Source organism: Schistocerca cancellata, chromosome 8, assembly GCF_023864275.1.
Source record: "Schistocerca cancellata isolate TAMUIC-IGC-003103 chromosome 8, iqSchCanc2.1, whole genome shotgun sequence".
Lineage (NCBI taxonomy): Eukaryota > Metazoa > Arthropoda > Insecta > Orthoptera > Acrididae > Schistocerca > Schistocerca cancellata.
Genome location: NC_064633.1, coordinates 71630881 through 71654805, shown reverse-complemented (window position 1 = coordinate 71654805; position 23925 = coordinate 71630881). Strand labels below are relative to the sequence as shown.

General features: G+C 38.4%; 1 protein-coding gene across 1 annotated transcript in view; it reads left to right on the top strand.

The window, feature by feature from the left end:
- The window catches only part of LOC126095361 (protein unc-13 homolog C), a 657358-nt gene that overhangs the window by 584402 nt on the left and 49031 nt on the right, over positions 1–23925 (top strand). Inside the window, exons 27-28 of the mRNA XM_049910168.1 lie at positions 2380–2502; positions 21880–21978. Of these exons, the coding sequence (XP_049766125.1) occupies positions 2380–2502; positions 21880–21978 (222 nt within the window). The remainder of the gene's footprint in view (positions 1–2379; positions 2503–21879; positions 21979–23925) is intronic.

Below are 23925 nucleotides of genomic sequence, written 5' to 3'. Positions count from 1 at the left end.
TCCCACTATTTTAGTAAACTAAAAGAAAAAAGTGCCAATTTTGAGAAACAATGCCATCTGCTACACTGTCAGTTGTTCGATGTTTCATCTATCACAGTAGATAAATACAGGCCATAAAGGGTATGAGAGCTTTAAACTGTTGATTCACATCTTGAAACACACGTAATGGTTCACCTATGGCTCTCCTGAATTGAATTGTAGTGTTTTACATAATCACTGCAGAAAAATGATTAGTTCACATTCACATTCACTTGTAGAAATGTGAAGAAAATTACCTAAAATTTATCTAATCGAGGAACAAGTGTTATGGCTCTAATCATACTGCAACACATCATCCCTTAAGAAGAAAGAATAAGAGGAAGGTAATATTATTATGTGGTTCATTTCATAAGTAACTAATATACTCCTTGTTAGGATATTACAGGCACTTGAAAATCTTCTTGGTGAAAACATCCTTTACAAGCCATCTTCATTATTGTGTTCTGTGTGCATAAATAGAGCACAGAGCAAAATGGAAATTTCTCAGACTCCAATACCTTAAACAAGTAGTTTCTTTTAAGACCAGACAAACAGCAGGTAACAGAGATGAATTTGTGTGCTGGAGGGATTGCATTCAAAACTTGAAGCATAAATCATAAATATTGTCCTGACTGATGGGTTACCATACGTTTGGTACCCAGTGATATTGATGTACAAATACATCAAAAATACAACTGAACTCTGGTATGTCCTTTTAACCAATCATGTGCTACACTTATATGAGAAATATCTCATTAATGTTCAAATTATCTGTCTGTTATCATGCCTTTCAGGTATTTTGCATCCATTTGTTCACCTGTAGTACTCTACTGGAAACCTGTATATTCAGTACAAAAGTGCATTGCCCCAATTTAAGCAAAATGGTTCAAGGATCCTCCTACAGGTATCAGAGTTCTTTCCTTGCCCGATGAAGTCAGCTGATCTCAATACTTTTAAGCAGATGTGGGCCCACAATTGTACAGTCATACAGTCATTACATATGAACATGGTTCCTCCAGACTTTTGTTTTTCCATGGAATCCAAGACATCATAGTAATAATTATAAAAGAGGCCCCTAACTATTACCACATTAGTGGTCTCATTTGTTCTTCTTGTATCTCACTCTTTACCTGTCTACCTCTCTGTTTATGTACATTTAGCAAATACAGGTGGAACATAAAGAACATTGCTGACCAAAATCAGTGAGAAGCCAGAATATAGAGAGAAGGTACAGAAATAGTGAAGTCAGTTATATTTTATGATCCTCTTGATCATTATTTTCTTTTGAACTAGCAACTCAGACATCTCTTAACGCAATATTCATATCTAAATTATAATTTTTTATAGTTTTCCATGCCAAATCCTTTTAATCCTTTCTCTCCTTAGCTGCCAAAGAAGGGATTTTTTATGTAGAGAGTGCAGAATGTCACATTTCTAGCATTCCATTTGTACTCTTTTGGGATGATACTTTATTAAATACAGCTATTTGAGATCTCGTTTCTACTGTAACTTTTTTTATCTTGTACTGTTTCCAGTTCCTATGTCCAGTGAAAAAATTCCACATTGTTGTCTTATGAAATTGTTGATGAGACAAGAGGAGGTTTACACATGTCTATGTATCATTTAAATTCAAAGTCGTCTTTGGAAATCACAAACACTCAGATTTCAACTCTGAATACAGTATTTTGTAAACCACAATTTATGTAGTAAGAGAATTTATAGGGGTGCAAGTGATAGAATTAATCATCCAAAACTGAATGTGTTCATGTATGTGTGTGGAACACTTTGCACATGTTCACACTTGCTTTTATGTGCTGGTATGTTGTGCATGAAGTGTGTATATGTTCATTTTATTGTGCAGGGAGAATTTTTTGTTTACTACCAACAGCTTAACTGGTGGACCTGTATTTTACTTTGGGTGTGTAATTGCTGGTAGATATGCCTGTCAGTGTAATATTGTGTATAAATGGTGTTGGATGGCTTCAGATTTGAGAGATTCACTTAACTGATATATGCTTTTCTGAAGAATTCATAACAGCATAGATATATTTGTCTGTGTAGCATGGTATCTTCCTGACTGTAAGTAAAGTACTTCAAACGGTTCAACCCTCTGTTGCGTATTATAACCTACCCACATTTATGTAAGCTTTCTGTGTGAGCTTCAGATGTGATTTGCATGATAGTAACCAGTCTTCTCTGAACCTGTGTGTTGTTTTTGTTTTTATAAATTGAAAAAGTTGAGAAGATTTTGTATGCTTTTATTTCTAGTACCATTTCTGTGATTGTCCAAAAAAGAAACATATATGTTATTTTATCTGTTTTCTTTCCTCCTTTCTTTTTCTTTCATTAAAAACACTAAAGTTCCACTTAACAACAAATCAAACCTTAGACAACGTTCAATATCCATTGAACGTGAAGAGGAAGAGGGAATGGAAGGGCTAGAAGAGCCTCTGAAAGCCAAGAAACGTAGGGAATCACGCCAAGGTAAACATTTTCCAAGTCATTTGCTAATGCTTGGTTAATGTGACTGAAGATAACTGAGCTTAGATAGAAGTAAACTAGAAATATGCACAAACTGAGATTAGCATAACTCACAAAAAAGATTGGATTCCAATCAGTAGATACAGATTTATTTCAGATTATTATGACACGTATGTACACAATGGTTTTGCTGCTAAAGCACCTGCTGCATTGCTGCTTAGCTGGAAAGAGTAGTGGAACTGTCAGTTTGTAATTAAATGCTAGATAACCTGTTACAACAGTTTACCATTTTAATACATCTAATGTTCTCATTGCTAAATCTCTATAAATATTGTTGCACACCTTATTAATGTATGGGATGATGTTATTAAGAGAATGACATGGACATTGAGAATGCAAATAATGGGACTGTGAAGAAGATACAGCATAGTTATGTAGTTTCATGTAGTAAACAGATTAACAGAAGTAAAGAAAATGTTGACTTCCTAGGTATTACATACAGATGATGGAAAATTCTGTTAATGTAAGGAGTACTTAGCAGTTGCATTATACCCACTCTGATGTTGATTGTGCACAGTGACATATGAATGCATAGGTATACATTGCATAAGTTGGACTAAAAATATGAATGTCTTGTTATATATTGCATTAATTGGACTAGTTCTTTAAGGCTTAAACAGTGCCATATACTGTAGACTTGAAGTAGGAGTGTGTATTAGTAACTGTGGATCAAGAAAATCTCAAATGTGTATTCTGTTTCGTGTGAAAAGTGTGCTTTTCTTAATTTCAAGCAAATTAGCTAAAGTCATTATGGACAGTGGTGAGATGGCATTTCAGATACTCACATTTTTTTTTACTTTGTTGAACAGTTTTGCGTCACACAAGAAAAGCAAGTGAAGATGGTGTATCTGGTTTTAAATAGCAGGATACATATAATAATGAAGATAATCAATTATTGATATTAGAATGTAAATAGGTTGATGAAAAATCTACTTACCAAGTGGCAGCAGAGGAACACATACACACGAGGATTTAACTGTTACAAGCTTTCATAGCCAGCAGCTCCTTCTTCTGACAAAAGAGTTGAAGGGGAAGGAGAAGGTGTGAAAGAAAAGGAATGGAGACTTTTAGTGAATCACCGAGAAGCCTGGGTCAGATGTGTGTTCCCAGGGAGGTGCATCCACTTGAAGTTGGAGATAAAAGATATTTGACAGTATCAGTTTCAGTGTTTGAAAACCACATGAGAACTCACCAAGCAAGTGGAAATGCTATGTCTGTACCTGAAAGAGCAGTGATCTGGAACCCTATCATGTAGTAACATTACCCTGCTTACCTCCAAAGGCAAGTCTTCAAACAGGAGAGGCAGGGTCACTTACAAGAAATGCTTGCCTGTGAGGCATTATGGGAGGCATGACTGGTCTCATGAGGCACCAATAACACCTGCCCAAACATTAAAGGTGGAGCTGATGTTGATGGTTCACTGCCACTGTGTCATGGTGATTATCCATAACCCACAGATGTTGCACAGTTGGATGATATTGGCCTTCATAAAGGTAGTCTTATCTGTTAGTTGGTTGAATGAAAGAAATCCCAGCGCCACAATGGCTTGTGCAAAGAACCAGAAATGGAACCGTAGCTGCGAAGGTAAGTCCATAGGCCCACCAGCATGCGCTAAGCCAGACAACCATACAGAACATTTTCCATGACAGCTGCAACTATCTGTATCACTCACAATGTGTGCAGGCCTTATTACCTACAGGCTTGCATCTGCAATGACATTTTCATTGCTGGTTCATAGTACAAACCACCATAGTGTGGGCTTTCTGTCATCCATTCTATTCACAGATGAGGCTACCATTTTTGGGGGTGGTAAAATCCATCTAGACAGTGCATGTCAGCTAAGGAAAATCCCCATGGCACGGTGGCAGTTCATCTTTATTATGTGTGTAGATGGTTATTGTTGATGCCGCAAAGCACCAGTTTTCCTCCTGCAGTAGATCACAGGTGAGGTGTAGCTGCATTTCCTGCGAGTGATTCTGTCTTCCCTTCTGGAAGACTTGTGTGTGGTGGTACAAAGAGTAATGAGGTTACTACATGGTGGTGCTGCAGATCCCTGTTCTTTTCAGTGTGGGCCTAAGCTATATAAAGCAGTGTTTTGGATCAGTTCTGCTGTCCCTCATGTGTATGATTGTGATGTGATCTTTGGTGAAAGTTTTCTGCTCAAGATGACCATGAAAAATGCTGGATAACTGTGGATATTATTTCTTATATAACATAACAGCTGTTCTATCTCATTACAGGGACCTATTGGTTGACCTTTAGCCATTTCAACAATCTTCCAAAATCATTTATAGAGTTAAAAGCATGTTTTTTTATTGTGGTGCATTTAAATGATGCCATCATAACCACTATTTTTTAGCATGCTGTAAGAAGTAGTTCAATATAACACTGCCAAAGTAGCTGTGGAAGAATAAATGTACCAAAATATAGCATGTTTCATTAACATATGCTTATTTGGCATTCTCAGTTTTTCCATATTTATGCATGGATCTTGCTTGCCTATGTGCATGAACTTAAGTTAACAATGTTCCATATTAGAATTAATTAATCCTTTTAGTTCCACATGGCACAATCAGGTCTATGATTTTTGAAGAATGTGAAATTTTGTGAACATGATTTCTGAACTCTACCTTCAGAGCCTGCTGAAATAATCAGTTCAGTATGTTAGATGAGTCTCCAGATATACACAGTGAATGGATACTGTAGTCTTAATATACTGTTTTACTAAACACTTGTCATTATTCAGAAATGAGTGCACAGTGCAGCTGTGTGCGAAATAACGAACTTTCTCCATCTTGGCTGCCACTTGTAAAAACTGATCATTGAAGTAATCACGTACACCCTACTAACTTAATACTATTTTCTTACATGTAGCAGCGAAAAACATTCATTCAGTGAGATGAATGGGAAATGAGTGGTAATAGGAAGCCCTATATTAGAAAAGCAGACTCCTAACTGTTGTATATCCCAACTGCAGGAAGTTTGCCAGTGCCTGTCATAATAGTGATACCAAATATATTATTAATGGCCTGCTCTGCAACATGAAACTAGAATACTTGTTACATCACATTACTCATCAGGAATCCTCACAACTAACATCAGTTTTCCTGAACTGTAAAAGTTAGGATTTTTCCTTCAAGACACACACCTACACTGTAAACTGTTTGTTTTCCACATTTTTCTACACTTTCTATCTGTGTGTCAAGCCTTCTGGCTCTTTTCTTCTATCTTTTTCCTACCCAGCACTCCCTTCTGAGTCTGTGTTTTTTCCTCCCTCTCATTCATTTGTCTTATTATTGAGCTTGCTGTTAAGTTTACAAAGTACAGGACTCTATTTGAGAAAGATCCATTTGATGAGGTGACAGTGGAAACTGAGAACCATCTTGTCTTGTCACTAACAGTGTTGGAAAGGAAGACTTGTATAAAAATCCATAGAGGAATTGGATCATGCAATCTCCATGCTTTGTGGCTGAGAGATGTCACAGTAGTGATCCAACTAGGTCTAATAAATATTAAACCATCACTGCAGTTGGGATATGTTACCAACAACACAACTCATGAATGGGAAAGTCAAACACAAAGAAAATGTACCTAAAATACTCCACAATGATCCTAAGGAATCTTATGGTCTTATTTCCTATTTCAGATAGCAGAACTCAATAAGACTATCATGGAGAGCAGTGCCGGTATGGCATCTAGATTAGATAACATCCAAATTAAACAGAGAAAGAACTTTAACCCATCAACAAGAGAATAGAACCTACAACTCTTCAACAGCTGCATGATCAGGTGCTAAATAGTAAAGATATATCAAAAGAACAGAGTGATGGTCTTATTTCCTGTTTCAGGTATAAGAACTCGCTAAGGCTATCATGGAGAGCAGAGCCAGTATGGCAGCTAGATTAGATAACGTCCAAATTAAATATAGAAAGAAATTTAGTCCATAAGCAAGAGAATAAAACCTACAACTCTTCAACAGTTGCATGAGCAGCTGCTAAATATCAAAAACATCGCAAAAGGCAGAGTGATAGCTCTCTTAAAGGGGAGGTATGGAATCAAAGTACCCTAAGAACTTTACATGAGTTACTCTTTTAAGGCATCTCTACAAGCTACTAGAACATGTTATTCTGAATAGAAGCCTAGCTACAATTGAACCTTTACTTATATATGTGCAAGCAGGTTCTTGACCCAGGGAAAGCTGTACAGAGTAGCTCTTGAATCTTCTTTGGTTCATGTAGGGCGAGTTTGGTACTTGTCATGTTACTGGTGTGACTTTTGTGAATCTAACAACAGCACGTGACACTGCCAATTTCTGATTACTACATATGAAATTGTACAACCTGATGAAGGACTTCTATCTTACTCTGCTTATTACTCTCTTCACTTCCAAGTGCACTGTAGTCACTGGAGAGCACAGAAAAATGGACTACCTCAGGAAAGTGTCCCTGTTCTTTCTGACAACTATACCAATGTCCAAGTGCTGATTCCAATTACAAGAAGCTTTCTGTATGCAAATGACCTTCCTTTTGCTATGCAAAACAAAAGCTTCAACACTGTGGACATAAATCTGACAACTGTGCTCAGACATTTATCAGTGTGCTATAATCAGAACCAGCCAAGCTTAACCAATTCAAGGACATGTCCTTACGTTCCAACTATGTAGCAAATAAGCTCACCATGAGCTATATATAGTATGGTCAGGATCCTATTAACATCATTGTCATCCTCCAAAATACATAGGAGTAATGCTTGTTAGAACTTGTTACAGTCAAAAACCATTGTAAGAACAACAAAATGAAAAGCTCCACACAAAATGTTGTGATTCACAAATTGTCTGGCTTGAAATGAGGCCTACATCCTCCAACAATCCACCCACAGGCAATTGCATTGCACTTTCTGCTGGACAATATGCCTTTCCCATGCAATACAGATCACTGGTTCTACCTTTTCTTCCTCCTTCTCATTCATTTGTCTTATAATTGAGCTTCCTGCACAGTATATAGGATACAGGACTCTGGAAATGTTCCATCTGGTGAGGCACTCAATGAAACATGGAGGCTGTTACAGATTTCCTCAAGCCTGCTCCAACTGACAAACATTATTACCTAGCTTTAATAGTGCCACCTTCTTATGCAGAGAAGTTGCTACTGATAAGGAGCCACATCAAGTGGGTAGAACAGTGAGCAGCCCTACCTGCCGCATGAACGATGTCCAGCAAGAACTTCCTGTGATCATTTAAGAAGCTCGTATGCCTACTGAGAAGACAGGTACAGAAGAGTGGAAGGACAGAATGCCTCCCCTCTGCAGACAGATTCTAGCAGCTGATCAGCTACCCTTCTGGACGCAATGAAAGCTGGTTGTTGGACATTGCTGAACAGATTATGATCCAGACTGGAAGATCTAAAGATAGTATGAAGAAATAGATATTTAATGTTGATGATCCATCCTGTGAGTGCAGATAAGCTCAAACCACGAGCCTAATGCTTCAGTGCCTGCTGTGCCCAACATACTGTACAGAAGATGGATCACTCATGCCACCCCACATGCCTTGGAGGTTACACAGATCTTCTTGATTTGATTGTCAGTCTGACTCAAGAAAAAATAAAATGAGTACATTTGTCTGTTATTTTATATTTTGTAGTTGTTTGACATGCTTTAACTTCCACATTTGTAGTCTTAACTTTTCATTTCATCAGCCATCGCCTTTAATGTGGTGCTTGCCATGTACTTACTAAACTAATATCTTTCATCTCTGCTCCAAAGATATCATTCCTTTCTTTCCCCATCTGTCATGCTTCACCTCGGGTTATCACTTTCCTGCTTCATACCCATCATAGCCCCATCACTATCCTACCACAACATGTTTGTTGTCTCCTATCTCACTGACTTTTCTCTTCATGCATAGAAGAATGAGTTGGATGAATAAAGACAATCACCAAGTAAAGACAAGGTTTCAAGCAAAGGTCTTTGTCTACCCTCATCCTCACTACTGCTGGATCTCTGTAATTCTGGGAGCTGAGTGATCTGCCCTTCCATTTTAACCTTACCCAAGCTATCCATCTGTTCTCCCTGATGAAGGAACTATTAGTGCCAAAAGCTAGAGAAGTGGGTCTCTTTTAATTTTATATGTATCTGTCAGCAGTAATTTTTTCTGCTGAAGGTAAGTAGCAGAAGCTGTCTCATTATTTATTAGTTTCCTCATCAGTGCACTGTTGTTGTAACCACATCATCATTGTTATATTCACCACTGCTGTTCTCAATGGTTGGTAAAGAAGCTGTTACATTTAGCACTGTTTATTCTTTTATCACTCTTCCTCATTTAGTCTTTGATCTCATTACAGGACTCATTCTTAATGTTCTTGCATTTGTCTGGCATTATTCATGTGACAGCTTTATTAACCACTCTCTCCAGATCTTCTGCATTGCAGTGTGTATATTTTCATTAATTGATATGGTTGAACTTCTCACATGGTCTCCCAGGTTTATTATTTCCATTTTATTCACAGTATTTGTGTGACTGAGCCTTTGATCTTCTCAAGGTGTTGTGAATAGTGTTCTTGTGTGTAATCCCTCCCAGGACTCCAGCTGTAATGTCACAGCTCTTGAAGGAGATGACTGTGTTGGTCATTGAGATCAGATCAACAACTTGGCTGAACAACCATGAGCACACTGCTAAAATTTCCACATGTTGTAAAGAATTTCCATTTTTCCTCAACTTGACCAACATTACATATTTCCTTGCAGAAGCTGTTTGTGCCATATTTGAAAAATAGGTATGGAATAGTGCAATGTGCTATCTGTTATATCAAAGTCTCATTCAGCCATGACCAGGAAATGAATCACACTTTAAATATATTAGTGTGCACATGTTGATGGGTTCTTTTTGTTTTTTAAAAACTGAAAATCAACATAGCACAAGGCATAATACTACTCTTAAAACCAGTATGAAAAATAATAAATTCCTGATAAACCTTGCTGGCACACTCTTGGTTGCATTCATTAACATCTTTCTACACAACACATGTATGTTAACGCATATTTTGTCAAGTCATATTATATTTTCTGCATTCACAAATGAAATCGTATCTCCACATCATAAGTCCCCTCATTCCAAAAATATCTTTCTGCCAGAGAATCTTTTCCATTTGAAACCAATATTTACCAAAACATTGGTAAGGATGGTTATACTGCAACTCTATACAAACTACTGTGAAGTGCACAACAGATGATTCTTAGCACATTAGGGTTTTTTCCCATTCCAACTGCTCAGGAGTGAGTGATGAACAAGTGCTTAAATGCCTCTGTCCATGCTATCATTAGTGTAATCTTATCTTGTTGGTTCCTACAAGAGCAGTGTTGGGGGGCTGAAGAATATCTCTAACTTCTTCACTTAATACTAGGTCCTGAAATATTGTGTATAGGTTATCGCAAGATAATTTGCATCTATCTTCAGTAGTCCACCAATTCAGGTTTAACACTTATTTCTATGATGCTCTCCTTTTTAGGCTGACTGCATTTTTCCAGTATCTTGCCATTGAATTGAAGTCTTGTTGCCTTTCATTCCTATAACTGAGGGTATGTGATAGTTCCAGTTCATATCACTACAAGTTGCTACACTCAGGTATTTGCTTGAATTGACTGATTCTAATTGTGAATCATTGATAATGTAGACATAGCCCTCTCCTCATCTACCCCTTCCCCCACCTCCCTGCCCCCTCATTTTTTAAAGAATAGAACTGCAATGTATAAAACAGCGTCGAACATTTCACTACTTTACAAATGTGTTAAATTTTTAGATTAGGCATGTAAGATTCATAACCCTGATTATGTTGGTTTGATTAGTTTTGGATGTTTCACCCAAAGACCAATGAAAAGGTGTAGAAAAGTTTTGAAATCGTGTTTAATGTTTGGTGGAAGTCACTAAGTGTTGTCATTATCAAACATTGTAAAGTTCTAGTCTGGGTAATCGCACTCCATTTTAAGAAAAACTAGTTTTTCAAATACCTCAAATTTTTTTAAGTCATATCCCCTGAACTGTGTGTTATACAATGATATAATGTTGCAAGTGTGTTGAGTTACGTATGTGGATAGTGCCTGCAAAATGTGTTGTGAATTGAGTTGCTAGTAAAAAAGTAGTAAATTGAAACCTCATGCCTGATGCTGAAGTTTTTTTACCTGAACAGTGAAAATGTAGTAAGTGATAAACTTTCTTTCATTCAATATTTTGTGGGGAATGTTAGTGAGAAAGAGTTTAACAAAGGTTTCAAATTATGTGTAAAGTTTGTGAGAAGTCACTAAATGTTCTCATTCTAAAATATGGATGAATATAGTTAGGGTCATTTGTGCACTGTAAGTTATGCCACCTATATTCATATACAGTTATTATGTTACGTTAATGTAAGATTATGCCTCTCAATCAGTAGATTATCACAGCAATTGACATTTTAAAATGTCAGTAATTATATAAATACTGTAGTTCAAATTTTTGTTGCCCCTGGAAGCCATTAAATAGGCAACCAATACCTGGAACTGGGCAGTGTCTTAGACATTTACTAATATAAATGTTTTCTCATTTTGTGAAGTGCATAATTTTACATTTCTATACATTTAAAGTAAGTTATCAATCTTTGCACCAGATTTAAATATTATCAAGACCTGATTGAATATTTTTGCTGCATCATCAGGCGATACCTCATTACAGATAACTGTGTCAGCTGTGGAAAGTTTGACATTACTATTAATATTGTCTGCCAGGTCCATAACATACGATATAAACAACAAGGGTCTCAACACATTTTCCCAAGGCAGCCCTGAATTTACTTCATATCTGTCGATGATTCTCCATCCAAGATAATGTGCTGCTGCCTCCCTATCAAGAATTCCTTGATCCAGTCACAATATCTCATATAACCCTACGTTTGTTAATAAACATTGTTGTGGTACCAAATAAAATGGTTTTTGAAGTCAAGAAATACTGCATCCACCTGAATTCCCAGATCCTGGGCGTTGAAGATGTCTTGAGTTCCATGCTGGTTGACATGGAAGAGGTCATTCTGTTTGAGGTATCTCATATATCTGAACTTAGAATATATTCATGAATCCTATAGGAAATGGATCTTAATGATCACTTTTGTTATTCTTCTGTAGAAGAGTATGATCTGTGTCTGTTTCCATTCACTGTACACAGTTTGTTCTTCTAAGTAGGAACCACACACACATTCACACTAGCTCAACTCACATACATGACCCCTGTCTGTATCCACTGTGGTCGGATCACAGTATCCAGAGACGGTGGTGACGTGTGTGAGCTGTGCTCGTGTGTATGTATGTGTGTTTTCTATTCCACAAGAAAGCCAGTCTTTCCATTGCGCCTGTCTGTGACTCAGCATCTCCTCTATATGATAAGTGGCAGCATATCCTTTTCTTAGTATTGTTTATGGTTACAGAGTAACTAGTCATAATGGAACTATCAGTGTTCTGTCATATATATCTAGTTTGTAACTATTCCTAATGAAACAATCAATTTTGCATCATAAATTACAGTTTTGATAAAATAAAAAGTAATTACCAACTGTTGTGACCATCTTTGTTGGTGGTAGGGAGACCAGTAGTTGTGGCCAAAGCAGCAGTGTATTTAGCTCTTCTCCCCCATCCTCCTCCCTTGTAAGTCTAGCCCTACCTGGCCACCTCTCATCTCAGCAACCAATGTCACCAGACAAGGCTCTGCATGTACCTATCAAACAATCAACACAGCAAACAAATGAGCCGTAGATACAACTACAACTGGCTGACATCTGGCCCACTTGACTCACTGAAACTTCAGTCACAAAGTTGTTTTAGTCAAAGTATAACTCAGCTGCAAATTATGTATAGAATTCAACAGGATCCATCAGACCATGGAGCTTTGTTTGATTATACCAATTTTAGCTGTTTCTCAACGTCACTACAACAATGTTCCTGTCATTTATTTAGTAAAGGAACATTTGAAAGTGGAATTCAGCATTTCTGCTTTTGTGTTGATACTCTCAGCTTCAGTGCTTGTGTCACCAATGAGTGTCTGTACACTAACTTTGATACCACTGACAGCCTTTACATGTGACTACAGTAGTTGTTGAAAACTTCACACATTATCCTCTTGACAGCAAAATGAGTTCTATTCACAGTCTCTCTATCTATACTGTATTTTACACAGAAGTGTTATACAGAAGTTGCTTTTCTTTTTACAGTGACTATGTAGTATGGAGGATCCCTCCCATCAGAAAATCACGCATCATTAGACAAGAACAGTAATGTGGCAGGAATTTTTTTGTGACCTGACCTCACAAAGGCTTTTGGTTGTTTACAAACTTGACAAGTATGGCATTAGGGGTAGTGCCCTATAATAACTTAAATCCTACTTTTCAAACAGAAAGGAAAGAGTTCAAATTACCATAAATGGGAAAAATTATTATTCTGATTAGAAAATAGTATCTCAGAGTATCCCACAATGCTTCATACTAGACCCAGTCATATTTCTGTTCTATGTCTATGATTCATCATTAAATATCAGATCTGTTTGCTTCTGCGTTAAGTGAAAAATCGAAAGTCAGAAAAAATCCCAAATCTTTGATTAACATCCATGGTAACTAAGAAACTTGATTTCAACGGAATTGGTTAACTTTAAATATATCTAAGACTCACACAATGCAATTCAAAATGAAACAGTCAAAATACGAGTAGGCTGAGATTATTCACAACATCCAACCATAAAAGAAATTGACTCACTCAAATTCCTAGCGCTAAATTTGGATACAAATTTGTACTGGCAGGTACACATTGAGTACCTAGCTACCAAACTGAACAGCTATGCATTTGCAATGCAAATATTATCAACTACAAGGGCCGTGGACACAAAAAAAGTATCACATACCAGTCACTTTAAATCCATTACAAGGTATGGTATTGTTTTTTGAAGCAATTCGGCAAACGTAGGGCAGACACCGAAAAAAATAATTTGAAACACATCCATTGTATATTATAAAGGACCATGTTGCCCACTATTTAGGAAACTTAAAGTATTAACTCTCTCATCCCCATATATTTTTGTGATTACTATCTTTTGTATACCAAACACTAATTATTTGAGGTAAACCATTTTGTTCACACACATGATACAAGAAACAAAGAAAAACTTTATGATTATGACCCACTGCCTCAACCTGTATACCCATATTTCTCATTACAGCAAATGAAAATTTAAAACAATTTCAAAGGGAGAAGTTAATGCAAATGAAAAAAAACATAAAAAAATATGGGTCCACTGACAAGAAATGTCTGTGAAATGCTATTACTCAGTGGATAATTTCAAGCAGGACAAACTGTACATAATTTATTCGTATAGCAATTATTGTAACTGTATTGTAAATTTTTGACATGTTTCCTGTATGCGAAACAAATCGATTGCAAATGTATGTCATGAAATGAATAAAATGCAGTTCACATAATGAATGTCAGTCAGACAAGGATGTTTTTATAGACCACCAGCATCCGCAACAAATGCCCCAGAATGTTTCAGGGAAAGTCTTGAGTACATAGGAAATAAATATCCAAATTATCCATTAGTTATAGGTGGAGACCTTAGCATCCATTGACGTTTATCACAGGAGGCAGAAGCAAAGATTCGTGTAAAGTTATTCTAGGAGCGCTCTCAACATACAACCTTGAGCAATTGGTTAGAAAACCAACTCGATGTGGGAACATATCCTGTATCTTGGTGACAAACAGACCTGATCTTTTTGAGGAAGTTAATCTAGAAGAAGTTATTAGCGACAGTAATGTCGTTATGGTTTCTATGTCAGTGGAAGTTGCAAGAAAACTGAAGAAACAGTGTAGAATTTTCTTGTTTGGGAAAGCAAATAAAAGTGTCATTAATGAATATCTTCATATGCAGCTCCAAGCATTCACCGTGGGACACAAAGATATTGAGCATCTTTGATCAGAATGTAAAGGTATTGTTTACCATGTGCTAGAGAAATACATGCCTAGCAAAAATATAGGGTAGGGAAAGGATCCACCTTGGCTCAACAAACATATTTGGAAGCTGCTGAAAAAGTAGTGAATTTTTCACAGTTGTTTTGAACATAGTCACTGCCCTGCTGAGAAACAGAAACTATGCAAAATGACAGCATCTGTCAAAAGGTCAATGAGAGATTCTTTTAATGAATTTGAAAGCAATATTTTATCTGCTGATTCTAAAAATAATTCCAAAAAATTTTGGTCATACATAAAATCTATGAATGCTACAAATAATTCAGTACCTTCTCTTGCTGACAGTGCGGGTAATGTAACAGATGATGATAAACAGAAGGCTGAAATTCTAAACCTAGCTTTCAAAACCTCATTTATGGTAGAGGACTGCAGCATCATTCCCTCATTCAAGTGTTGAGCAAACGCAATGATGGCTGACATAGTGTTTAGTGTATCTGGGATTGTAAAACATTTAAGATCCTTAAACGCCAGGATGACATCTATCCCAGACAGTATCCCCATAAGATTTTATGTTGACTATGCTATAAATATAACACCATTCTTATCCATCTTATATCAGAGATCATTGGAACAGCGGAAAGTTCCATGGGACTGGAAGAAGGCCCAGGTCGTAGCAATCTATAAAAAGGGTAGAAAATCAGATGCACATAATTACCAGCCAATTTCACTGACATCAATTTGTTGTAGATTCATGGAACATATTTTATGTTCAGACATAATGACCTCTCTAGACTCTGAGAAGCTCATCTGCAGAAAACAACATGGTTTTAGGAAACTGGTCATGCGAGACACAGCTGGCCCTCTTTGTGCATGATATACAACAGGCTCTAGATACCGGCTCCCAGGTAGATGCCATATTCCTCGTCTTTCAAAAGGCATTCTACTCAGTTCCACACTGTCATTTGCTCCAAAAAGTGCACGCTTATGGTCTATCCAATGACATATGCAGTTAAATAGAAAGTTTTCTAACAGACAGAGAGCAGTATGTTGTCCTGAATGGGGAGACTTCAACAGAAACAAGCATAACATCAGATGTGCCCCAGGGCAGCGTAATAGTCTTAGAGTATTGTTCATTTATTTGGAACCCTTACCAGTTCAGTATGATTTAAGAGATTGAGAAGGTCCAAAAAAGAGTAGCAAGATTTGTGACTGGTACATTTAGCCATCGTGAGAGATAAATTTGAAGTGGGACACATTTGCAGATAGACTATAACCTCCGTGACACAGCATTCATGAATGCCTGTGCTATGGTAAGTGAGCGGGATTCACTTTATGAGAAAGGATTTTTTATAGATATCGACCGTGTGCATCTGAATGGTGGCAAATCAGACTTACATCCACTCTGTAAAAACAATGATACATCAAGTAAGTTCAAAATGCAGTCACACGTCACTAAAAGTTTCAACCTGCTAGTATCGATGCGGCGGTTGGCAGGTGGCGAGATGGCGAGGCACAGAGCACACACACAACCACAGCTATGGCTCTTGATGTATCGGCACTTTCATTCTTCTTAGTGTTGCAATACTTTTCCCTTTAGTGCCTATGGAATTTTGCCACGCTGTGTGGGCGTTGGAACAGCATACCCAAGGCTCAGCAAAGCTATGTCTTCCACGAGAGCCTCCTCGCTCCAGAAGGTGTTGCTCAAACCAGAGCCAAACTCCAACTACTACTGCTGAGCCCGTTGTGCCGTGCAGTGCCCGCGTGCATTTTCCCGTGCTCGCCTGCCATCCGTCTTTTACCGCTCCCTGACAGACCAGGTATTCACCCGAGGTTTTGGATTCTACATATCCTAACACATTGCCTACGTATGGATCAGACGCACAGTCACAATTTTAAACATCTTACAACAGTTTCAACATTTGTTACATTTCAATTCTATTAGAATATTGCTTGATATTTGACATAAACATTATTATTCACATTGAAACTTATTTACAGTTTTCTTAATATAATGGCGTGAAACAAAAAAGAAATGAAATCAGAACATCAATTACACAAGTTTATCAAAAAATCAGAAGAAAAGAACTACTTATATGTACAATAGTATAGAGTTGTTGTTGTTACAAGATGACACACTAAATGGAAGGGGCTGCTCACTAAATTCCAAAATCCAATCTTCACCAAGGATGTAGAGCATATATACAGGGTGTTACAAAAAGGTACGGCCAAACTTTCAGGAAACATTCCTCACACACAAATACAGAAAAGATGTTATGTGGACATGTGTCCAGAAACGCTTAATTTCCATGTTAGAGCTCATTTTAGTTTCGTCCACCTACACTCAATGGAGCATGTTATCATGATTTCATACGGGATACTCTACCTGTGCTGCTAGAACATGTGCCTTTACAAGTACGACACAACATGTGGTTCATGCGCGATGGAGCTCCTGCACATTTCAGTTGAAGTGTTCGTACGCTTCTCAACAACAGATTCGGTGACCGATGGATTGGTAGAGGCGGACCAATTCCATGGCCTCCACGCTCTCCTGACCTCAACCCCTTTGACTTTCATTTATGGGGGCATTTGAAAGCTCTTGTCTATGCAACCCCGGTACCAAATGTAGAGACTCTTCATGCTTGTATTGTGGATGGCTGTGATACAATACGCCATTCTCCAGGGCTGCATCAGTGCATCAGGGATTCCATGCGAAGGAGGGTGGATGCATGTATCCTCGCTAACGGAGGACATTTTGAACATTTCCTGTAACAAAGTGTTTGAAGTCACGCTGGTACATTCTGTTGCTGTGTGTTTCCATTCCATGATTTGAAGAGAAGTAATAAAATGAGTTCTAACATGGAAAGTAAGCGTTTCCGGACACATGTCCACATAACATATTTTCTTTCTTTGTGTGTGAGGAATGTTTCCTGAAAGTTTGGCCATACCTTTTTGTAACACCCTGTATTAACACCAACTTGCAGATCATGCAGTGATCGCCATTCAAAGCTAAGGTAAATTAGAGCTCGTACTGAGGCGTTGAGACAGTCGTTTTTCCCTCGTGTGATCCAGGAGTGGAACAGAGGGGGGGAAATATGACTTTGGCGTGAATAGCGCCCTCCGCCATGCACCGCTTGGTGGCTAGCAGAGTATATGTGTATATGTAGATGTACATATCCATTTTTTGTGTAGACAACTGTTCTTGTAATTTGTAGCCACAGTTTTACATGCTTCTGTCCAGAGGTAAATGTTTGGAGTTCCTCATAGTGGTGAGACATGAGTGCCTCTTCCAGTTACTAAATATGTAAATCTTGTTTGAGCTGTCATTTGTGCTTTAGCAACCATTGTTGCCACAGCTTCCGTGTGGTTACTGATCCTAGTTTCAGTATGGGCATCTTCAAAGAGATCTACATCTACATCTATACTTCACAAGCCACCTTGCACTGTGTGGTGGAGAGTACTTTATTTACCACTGTCACATCCCCCTTTCCCATTCCATTCATGAATGGTTAGTGGGAAGAATGATTGCTAGTAAACCTCTGTGTTGGCTTGAATCTCTCCAATTTATCTTCAAGGTCATTTCACAAGATACACATAAGAGGAAGAAAATATATTTGTTGACTTATCAAGGAATGTATAGTCTCAGAACAATAACTGTAAACCACGCTGTGATGCAAAATGCCTCTCACAGCATCTGCCATTGAAGTTGCTTGATGTCTCCTGTGACACTCTTGTGTTTACTAAATGAACCTGTAGTGAAGCACTCTGCTCTTCTTTGAATCTTTTCTGTTATCTGTATCAACCCTTTCTGTAATTTCCTAGCAATACAACTTCTCTGTATGAAGCAGCAATAGCCGCAGAAAGCCTCAGGGAACTTCCAGTGCTGTGTGTTATGACAGTTACAGTATTGTGAAAAGTACAGTACTTGTAACATTCCCTTGGGGGTATGCCCAAAGTTAGCATTATGTTTGAAGACTTCTCTCCATTGAGAATACCAAGCGAGGTGCCATGTGATGGCTAGGACACTGGGCTCACATTTGGGAGGATGACGATTGAAAGCCACGTCCAGCCATCCAGATCTTGGTTTTTCACGATTTCCCTAAATTGCTCCAGGCAAATGCCAGGATGGTTCCTTTGAAAGGGCACAGCTGATATCATTCCCCATCCTTGACACAGTCCGAGTTTGTGCTCCATCTCTAGTGTCCTTGATGTTGACAGGATGTTAAAGCCAATTTTCCTTCCTTCCTTTCCATTGAAAAACATTGCTATGTTCTGTTTGCTAGGAATTCTTCAGTTTAATCACACAGTTAGTCTGATATTCTGGTTGCTCATATTTCGTTCAATAGGTAACATTGAGGAGCTGTATCACATGCCTTGTGGAAATCAAGGAATATGGTATTTACCCAGGCATTGTATCTGCCGCCTTCTGGGTTTCGTGTACAAACAGAGAAAACTGGACTTCACATGATCATTGTTTGGGAACCATTGTTGATTCCTACAGAGGAGATTATCAGTCTCCAGGAATGTAATACACAAGCATAAAACATGTTCTGAAGCTCTACAGCAGACCGATGTCAAGATATAGGCCTATTTGTTGCCATTATGTCTAATATAATGTATAATATATTTCCAACACAAGTGGGTTCCTGAACTATCTGCTCTATCATTCCCACCACTTTTATAAGTGGTGGGCGTCACAATACATCCTGTGAACATTGCTAAATGCCTTATTTAATAATGTTCACGGGATGTCTTGCCACGCCCACCACTTGTAAAATTATAAGCATCCCAACTGATTCTTAGATGATAGATGCTCTTCCACTGATGACGCTGTGTTTGAGGAACACTCATACTAGCAAACTGAGCTTATGTCTAAAGTTTTTAGTTACATCTGGGAGTGAGTTTTAGGCTAATGAAAAAGATTCAACTACAAGGTTATATACAACCTTTATAATGAGTCTTGCCTAAACAGTTTGCATGATGCTGTAGCTTCTGTCTTCATGGTTTTGAAGTTCTCTCTGCTGTGACAAATACACCATCTCCATAACTCATTGTCTTGTCATTTCAGTATACTCTTAGATTTAACCCAAAAACTCACAACTGTCAGTTTCAAGTTTTTACCGGATTTTGGTACCTAGTATTATATGAGCTTTGCAGGTTCTTAGGACTGTTTCAAACTCTTCGACTTTGTTGTGACTGCTTTGGCAATTGATCTCCAGGAGTTTAATCATGTAATCTGGGAGGGGGAGTGCATTTGCTTCAATCTTACCCTCATACTTGAGGGTCTCCTACAGCTAGGAATGGATGCAGAATCGCCTAAGAAACCCTTGTATGCACTCCAGCTTCTGGTATGTAGTGCCCTCTGACCCATTTAGAGGCACAGAGAGTCCTACAATTCTCAACCCTATAGCACAAGTCTAGCAAGTCACAGCGTAACTTTTCACAGCTCCTTTGAAATCTTTGGTTCAGGTTTTTTGCTCAGCAAAGAACCAAAGGGCCCCAATAAGTTTTGAGGACTGCTTCAGATTATGATGAGGTTTGTTGAACTCTGTGAGCAATGCTAATCTTCTCAAGCTTCTGTGCCAGTCACTTGACTGCTCCAAGAACACCAGACAACAGGCATCCTTCATTCCAATGTGTATCACAACTTGTATTTGGTTGCGCGTTGTACCCTCAGCGAATACTGGAATGGCTTCTTTAACATGGGGAATGATGTGTCTAGGAATGCACACAGACAGCACAAGGTTATCCTTCCCCCACCTGTTGCTGCCGTTTCCCAAGAGGGAGGGGAGAGCAGTTGAGTTGCCAATGATTAACAGATCCCTACCTTTTTGTGTTCACCTCCCCTTGACAGTGGACACAACAGGTATCCCAACAGGTGAAGTATGTGTTACTGCCTCAGTTTCACTGGAAGACAGTGTTCGTACTTGTTGGTTAGAGGGATGGGGATAACACCTGGAGTTCTTCTTGGCCCCTGCCTCCCTTATACAGGCCTGTAGACCTTCCCACGGACAAGTCACTCAGAACCAAGTGGATGAGTGGTGATAAATCTTTTGATAGATCTTGTACTTCATGTAAAGGAAACAATGGCCATTGGTGAAAGTAATACCTAAAATATATTTGGTATCCTTGTATGAGGTGTGTGAGATGAAAATCAGTAGTTTCATCTAACACACCCATTCGATGCAGCTTTCAATCACTTTACATTAGTGTGCTGCTGTGTTTGATGTGTTATGTCAAACAGGGATGGTGTTTGCCATGTTTGAGATAAATCTGAATTGACAGCATATTTGATAAGCAAGTTTGACCCTTTATACAGTTGTTTGTTGACAAAAATTTAGTTGCTTATCAGGCTTCTGAGATGTTGGATAACATGAGTGTTGACACTTTGCCATGCATAACAGAATTCTGAAATAGAGTTTGTTGGAAGTATGGTATTTTCATCCGATGTCACATCTAGGACAGCAGTGCTTTATGTGGGAAATGAAAGTCATTTTAAAACTCTATTTGAATCTCAGCCTTGAGAAAAGAATTCAATATCCAGTTTCAATATAAAATAACTAAAAAGTACCAGTATTACTGAACAGGACACTTCTGACTTATAACAGTTTTACAAGGAAATATGGAAAATACAAAATTATGTGAAAACCATGTGTTTCATCTTGTACCATTGAAAACCACTGATTTCACATTCTCTTTCAAATTATTGTTTACATGAAATTTTCTTGTCCCTAGTTGAAACCGTTAACCTCACTACATCAGAAGTCCATGTAAAGAGCCTGTTCTGCTCTTGTTAATTGCTCATTGTGATTATGGATTTTATCCATCAACTTTTTATCTCTTACCAGCTGTTATTACCTGTTTGTATAAAATGCTTGGACAGCAATGTTTGCATGTTTTTATGAGTTTTGGTACTGACGTTTGCTTTGCCAAATCTAGTTTTGGTATTGAATACTCATAATTGTGGTAAGAAACAATGTTTTGAACCTTGTAATTAGCATGTGTGCATGTGATAAATGAGCAGTATGTAAATTACTACTTTTGATTCCTGCACATGACTGTGTTGTTAAATCATTTATATTTTTCTCTTTCTGTCAGGAATAGTATTGGGGAGTGTAAATCTGTTTGTTGCATAGACATTTTTAGATATTGTGGCAGGATGAACTGTTCTGTCTGTTTTTTGAATGTTTTTTCTATACAAAATCTGACATTTATGACTATCTGTTACTGCACTTAACTACAATGTTTGTACCAAATTCTTGTTTCTGCAAATATAAAAGCATTTGCCAAATTTAATTTGACCATATTTGTTTCACTTTCTCAATAAATTATTTATATACTGTATTTTTTTCACAGAAGCACAGAGTATTGATGAGGGTAGTGTGGGAGAAGTTTCCATACAAGTGGATCTGTTCACTCATCCAGGAACTGGAGAACATAAAGTGACAGTCAAAGGTAACACATCAAGACTGACTTTATCCAAAAATATGAATTACTTTCATTCCTATAATAATAATAATTTGGTTCTAATTTTCAGTGCCCTACAAACTTTTGATACTCAGTAACAAATCTTGATACACATGGCCAAACATTTCCGTTCTAGGTAAAATAACCGAGATAGTGTTTTGCATAGTAAAATGTATTACATTTGATATAGACAAAACACTATCTATTACACTGACTATATGGGTATACTGTTCCTCTCCATGCCAGGTAGTCATAAGAATAATCCCAACAGCTGAGGTTCAAGCACATCTGTCAGTGATTCTACAGAACAGCAATACAAAATGTAACCTAGTACAGTTGAAACCCAGTAAGCAGTCAGGCCATGAAAGTACAGTGTAAGCAAGATAGAGACTTTAGCACAATGTGATTCGAAGTGTCGCAGCTGCCCAGGGGCAGGGACGTCAATGGTCAGCTCCATTTGACAGCCTGTTGGCACTTCTTACTGGCCACTGGATGAGTCATTGGCAGCAGACATCACATGATATAAACAGCATTGTTGGAGTACAGAGATATAACACCCTATCTCCCTTTGCCAGAGTGTAGGGCCAGAAGTGCCCCAATCAGTATCATGATCACTGTACCATGAGGCGGGAGGTGTGGATGGGCAAGCCAGCTAAAGGTTTGCTGTCCATCTCTACATCTGGTGTCACTGTGTTCTCTGCTTATTGAAGGAGCATGGTACTGTTGCTGGAGTCAGATGAAACTGGAGTTCTGGTCTCTGTGCCTGTGCTGGAAGTAGGTGATACTGGTGATGGAAAAGGGTCCCATTCCATGGGATACCAGCTCCATCAGCTCTAAACCTGGGGATGTGGGTCTACCAGGCATCTGAAGGGCAGCAGTGCTTGTCTAGAGGCGGAAGCTGCCAAGCATGGGCACAGCTGGTTGAGATGTCATACCAGTATGGTACTACTGGCATCAAGTGTAAATATTTATCATTCCTGGTGTGTCTATGATTCCTATTATCCATCATGAGATCCTCCCAAAGGCACAAGCCTAAACCTCTGTGCCCAGTGAGTAGTGGGGGCAATGGTTGGGCTGGTGTGTGCATGTTGTAGACCTCTGGGGGTCCCAGAGGATCAATTGTTGGCAGAATTTGATGCCAGGAACTGGGTCAAGACCTCAACCGTAGTTTTAGCTGACAGCATTGTCCGCATCTGAAACTTAACAACTAACCACTCAGCTTATCCTAGGCCCCTTCAGTGGCGAGTACTTTCTGAAAAGTGATTACTGTCTTCCTTGTTATGGTGTTTGACATTTGAACTACGTAAAGAAACTGGGAAAATAAGTCTATGATGATGAGCTACCTCTCTCCCAAAAAGGAGCCAGTGAAGTCCGTATTGATATACACTCCTGGCTGCAGTGTTGGCCAGGCATAGAACAATTGAAGGGGTGCTGACTGGGTTGACGTGCAGGTCATGCTGGAACAGGCTGTCCCCTCAATGTCCTGCATGCCAGTAAGTGTGCTGCTCTTGCAAGTGCCTTCATACATGTCTTCCCCTAATGGACAAGGTGCAGGATGTTTATGGCATGCTGAGCACACAGCAGTCTTCACTGTCTAATGTCGGCATCAGTACTCCCTGCATAAGTATCCTGTTTTTTAGGGGAAAATATGTGTGAAGCTCTTTAAGGGAGTGGGATGGGAGGTGTTCTGGCCAATCTCAGTGAATGTATTTCATAACTTGTTTGAGGATAAGGTCCTAAGCTGTAACCTTTGCAATTACAAATTCAGCAACAGGAAACTCTTGTAGGTGGTTTTGTAAGCTGTCATCTGTCTGGAAGGACAGTGTTTCACAAGAATCAAATGTCAGATCTGGTGCCATAGGTAGTCTGGATAGGGCATCAGCATTAGCATGCCCTGCTGTTGGCCAATAATGAAATGAATAATTGTTATTGCTG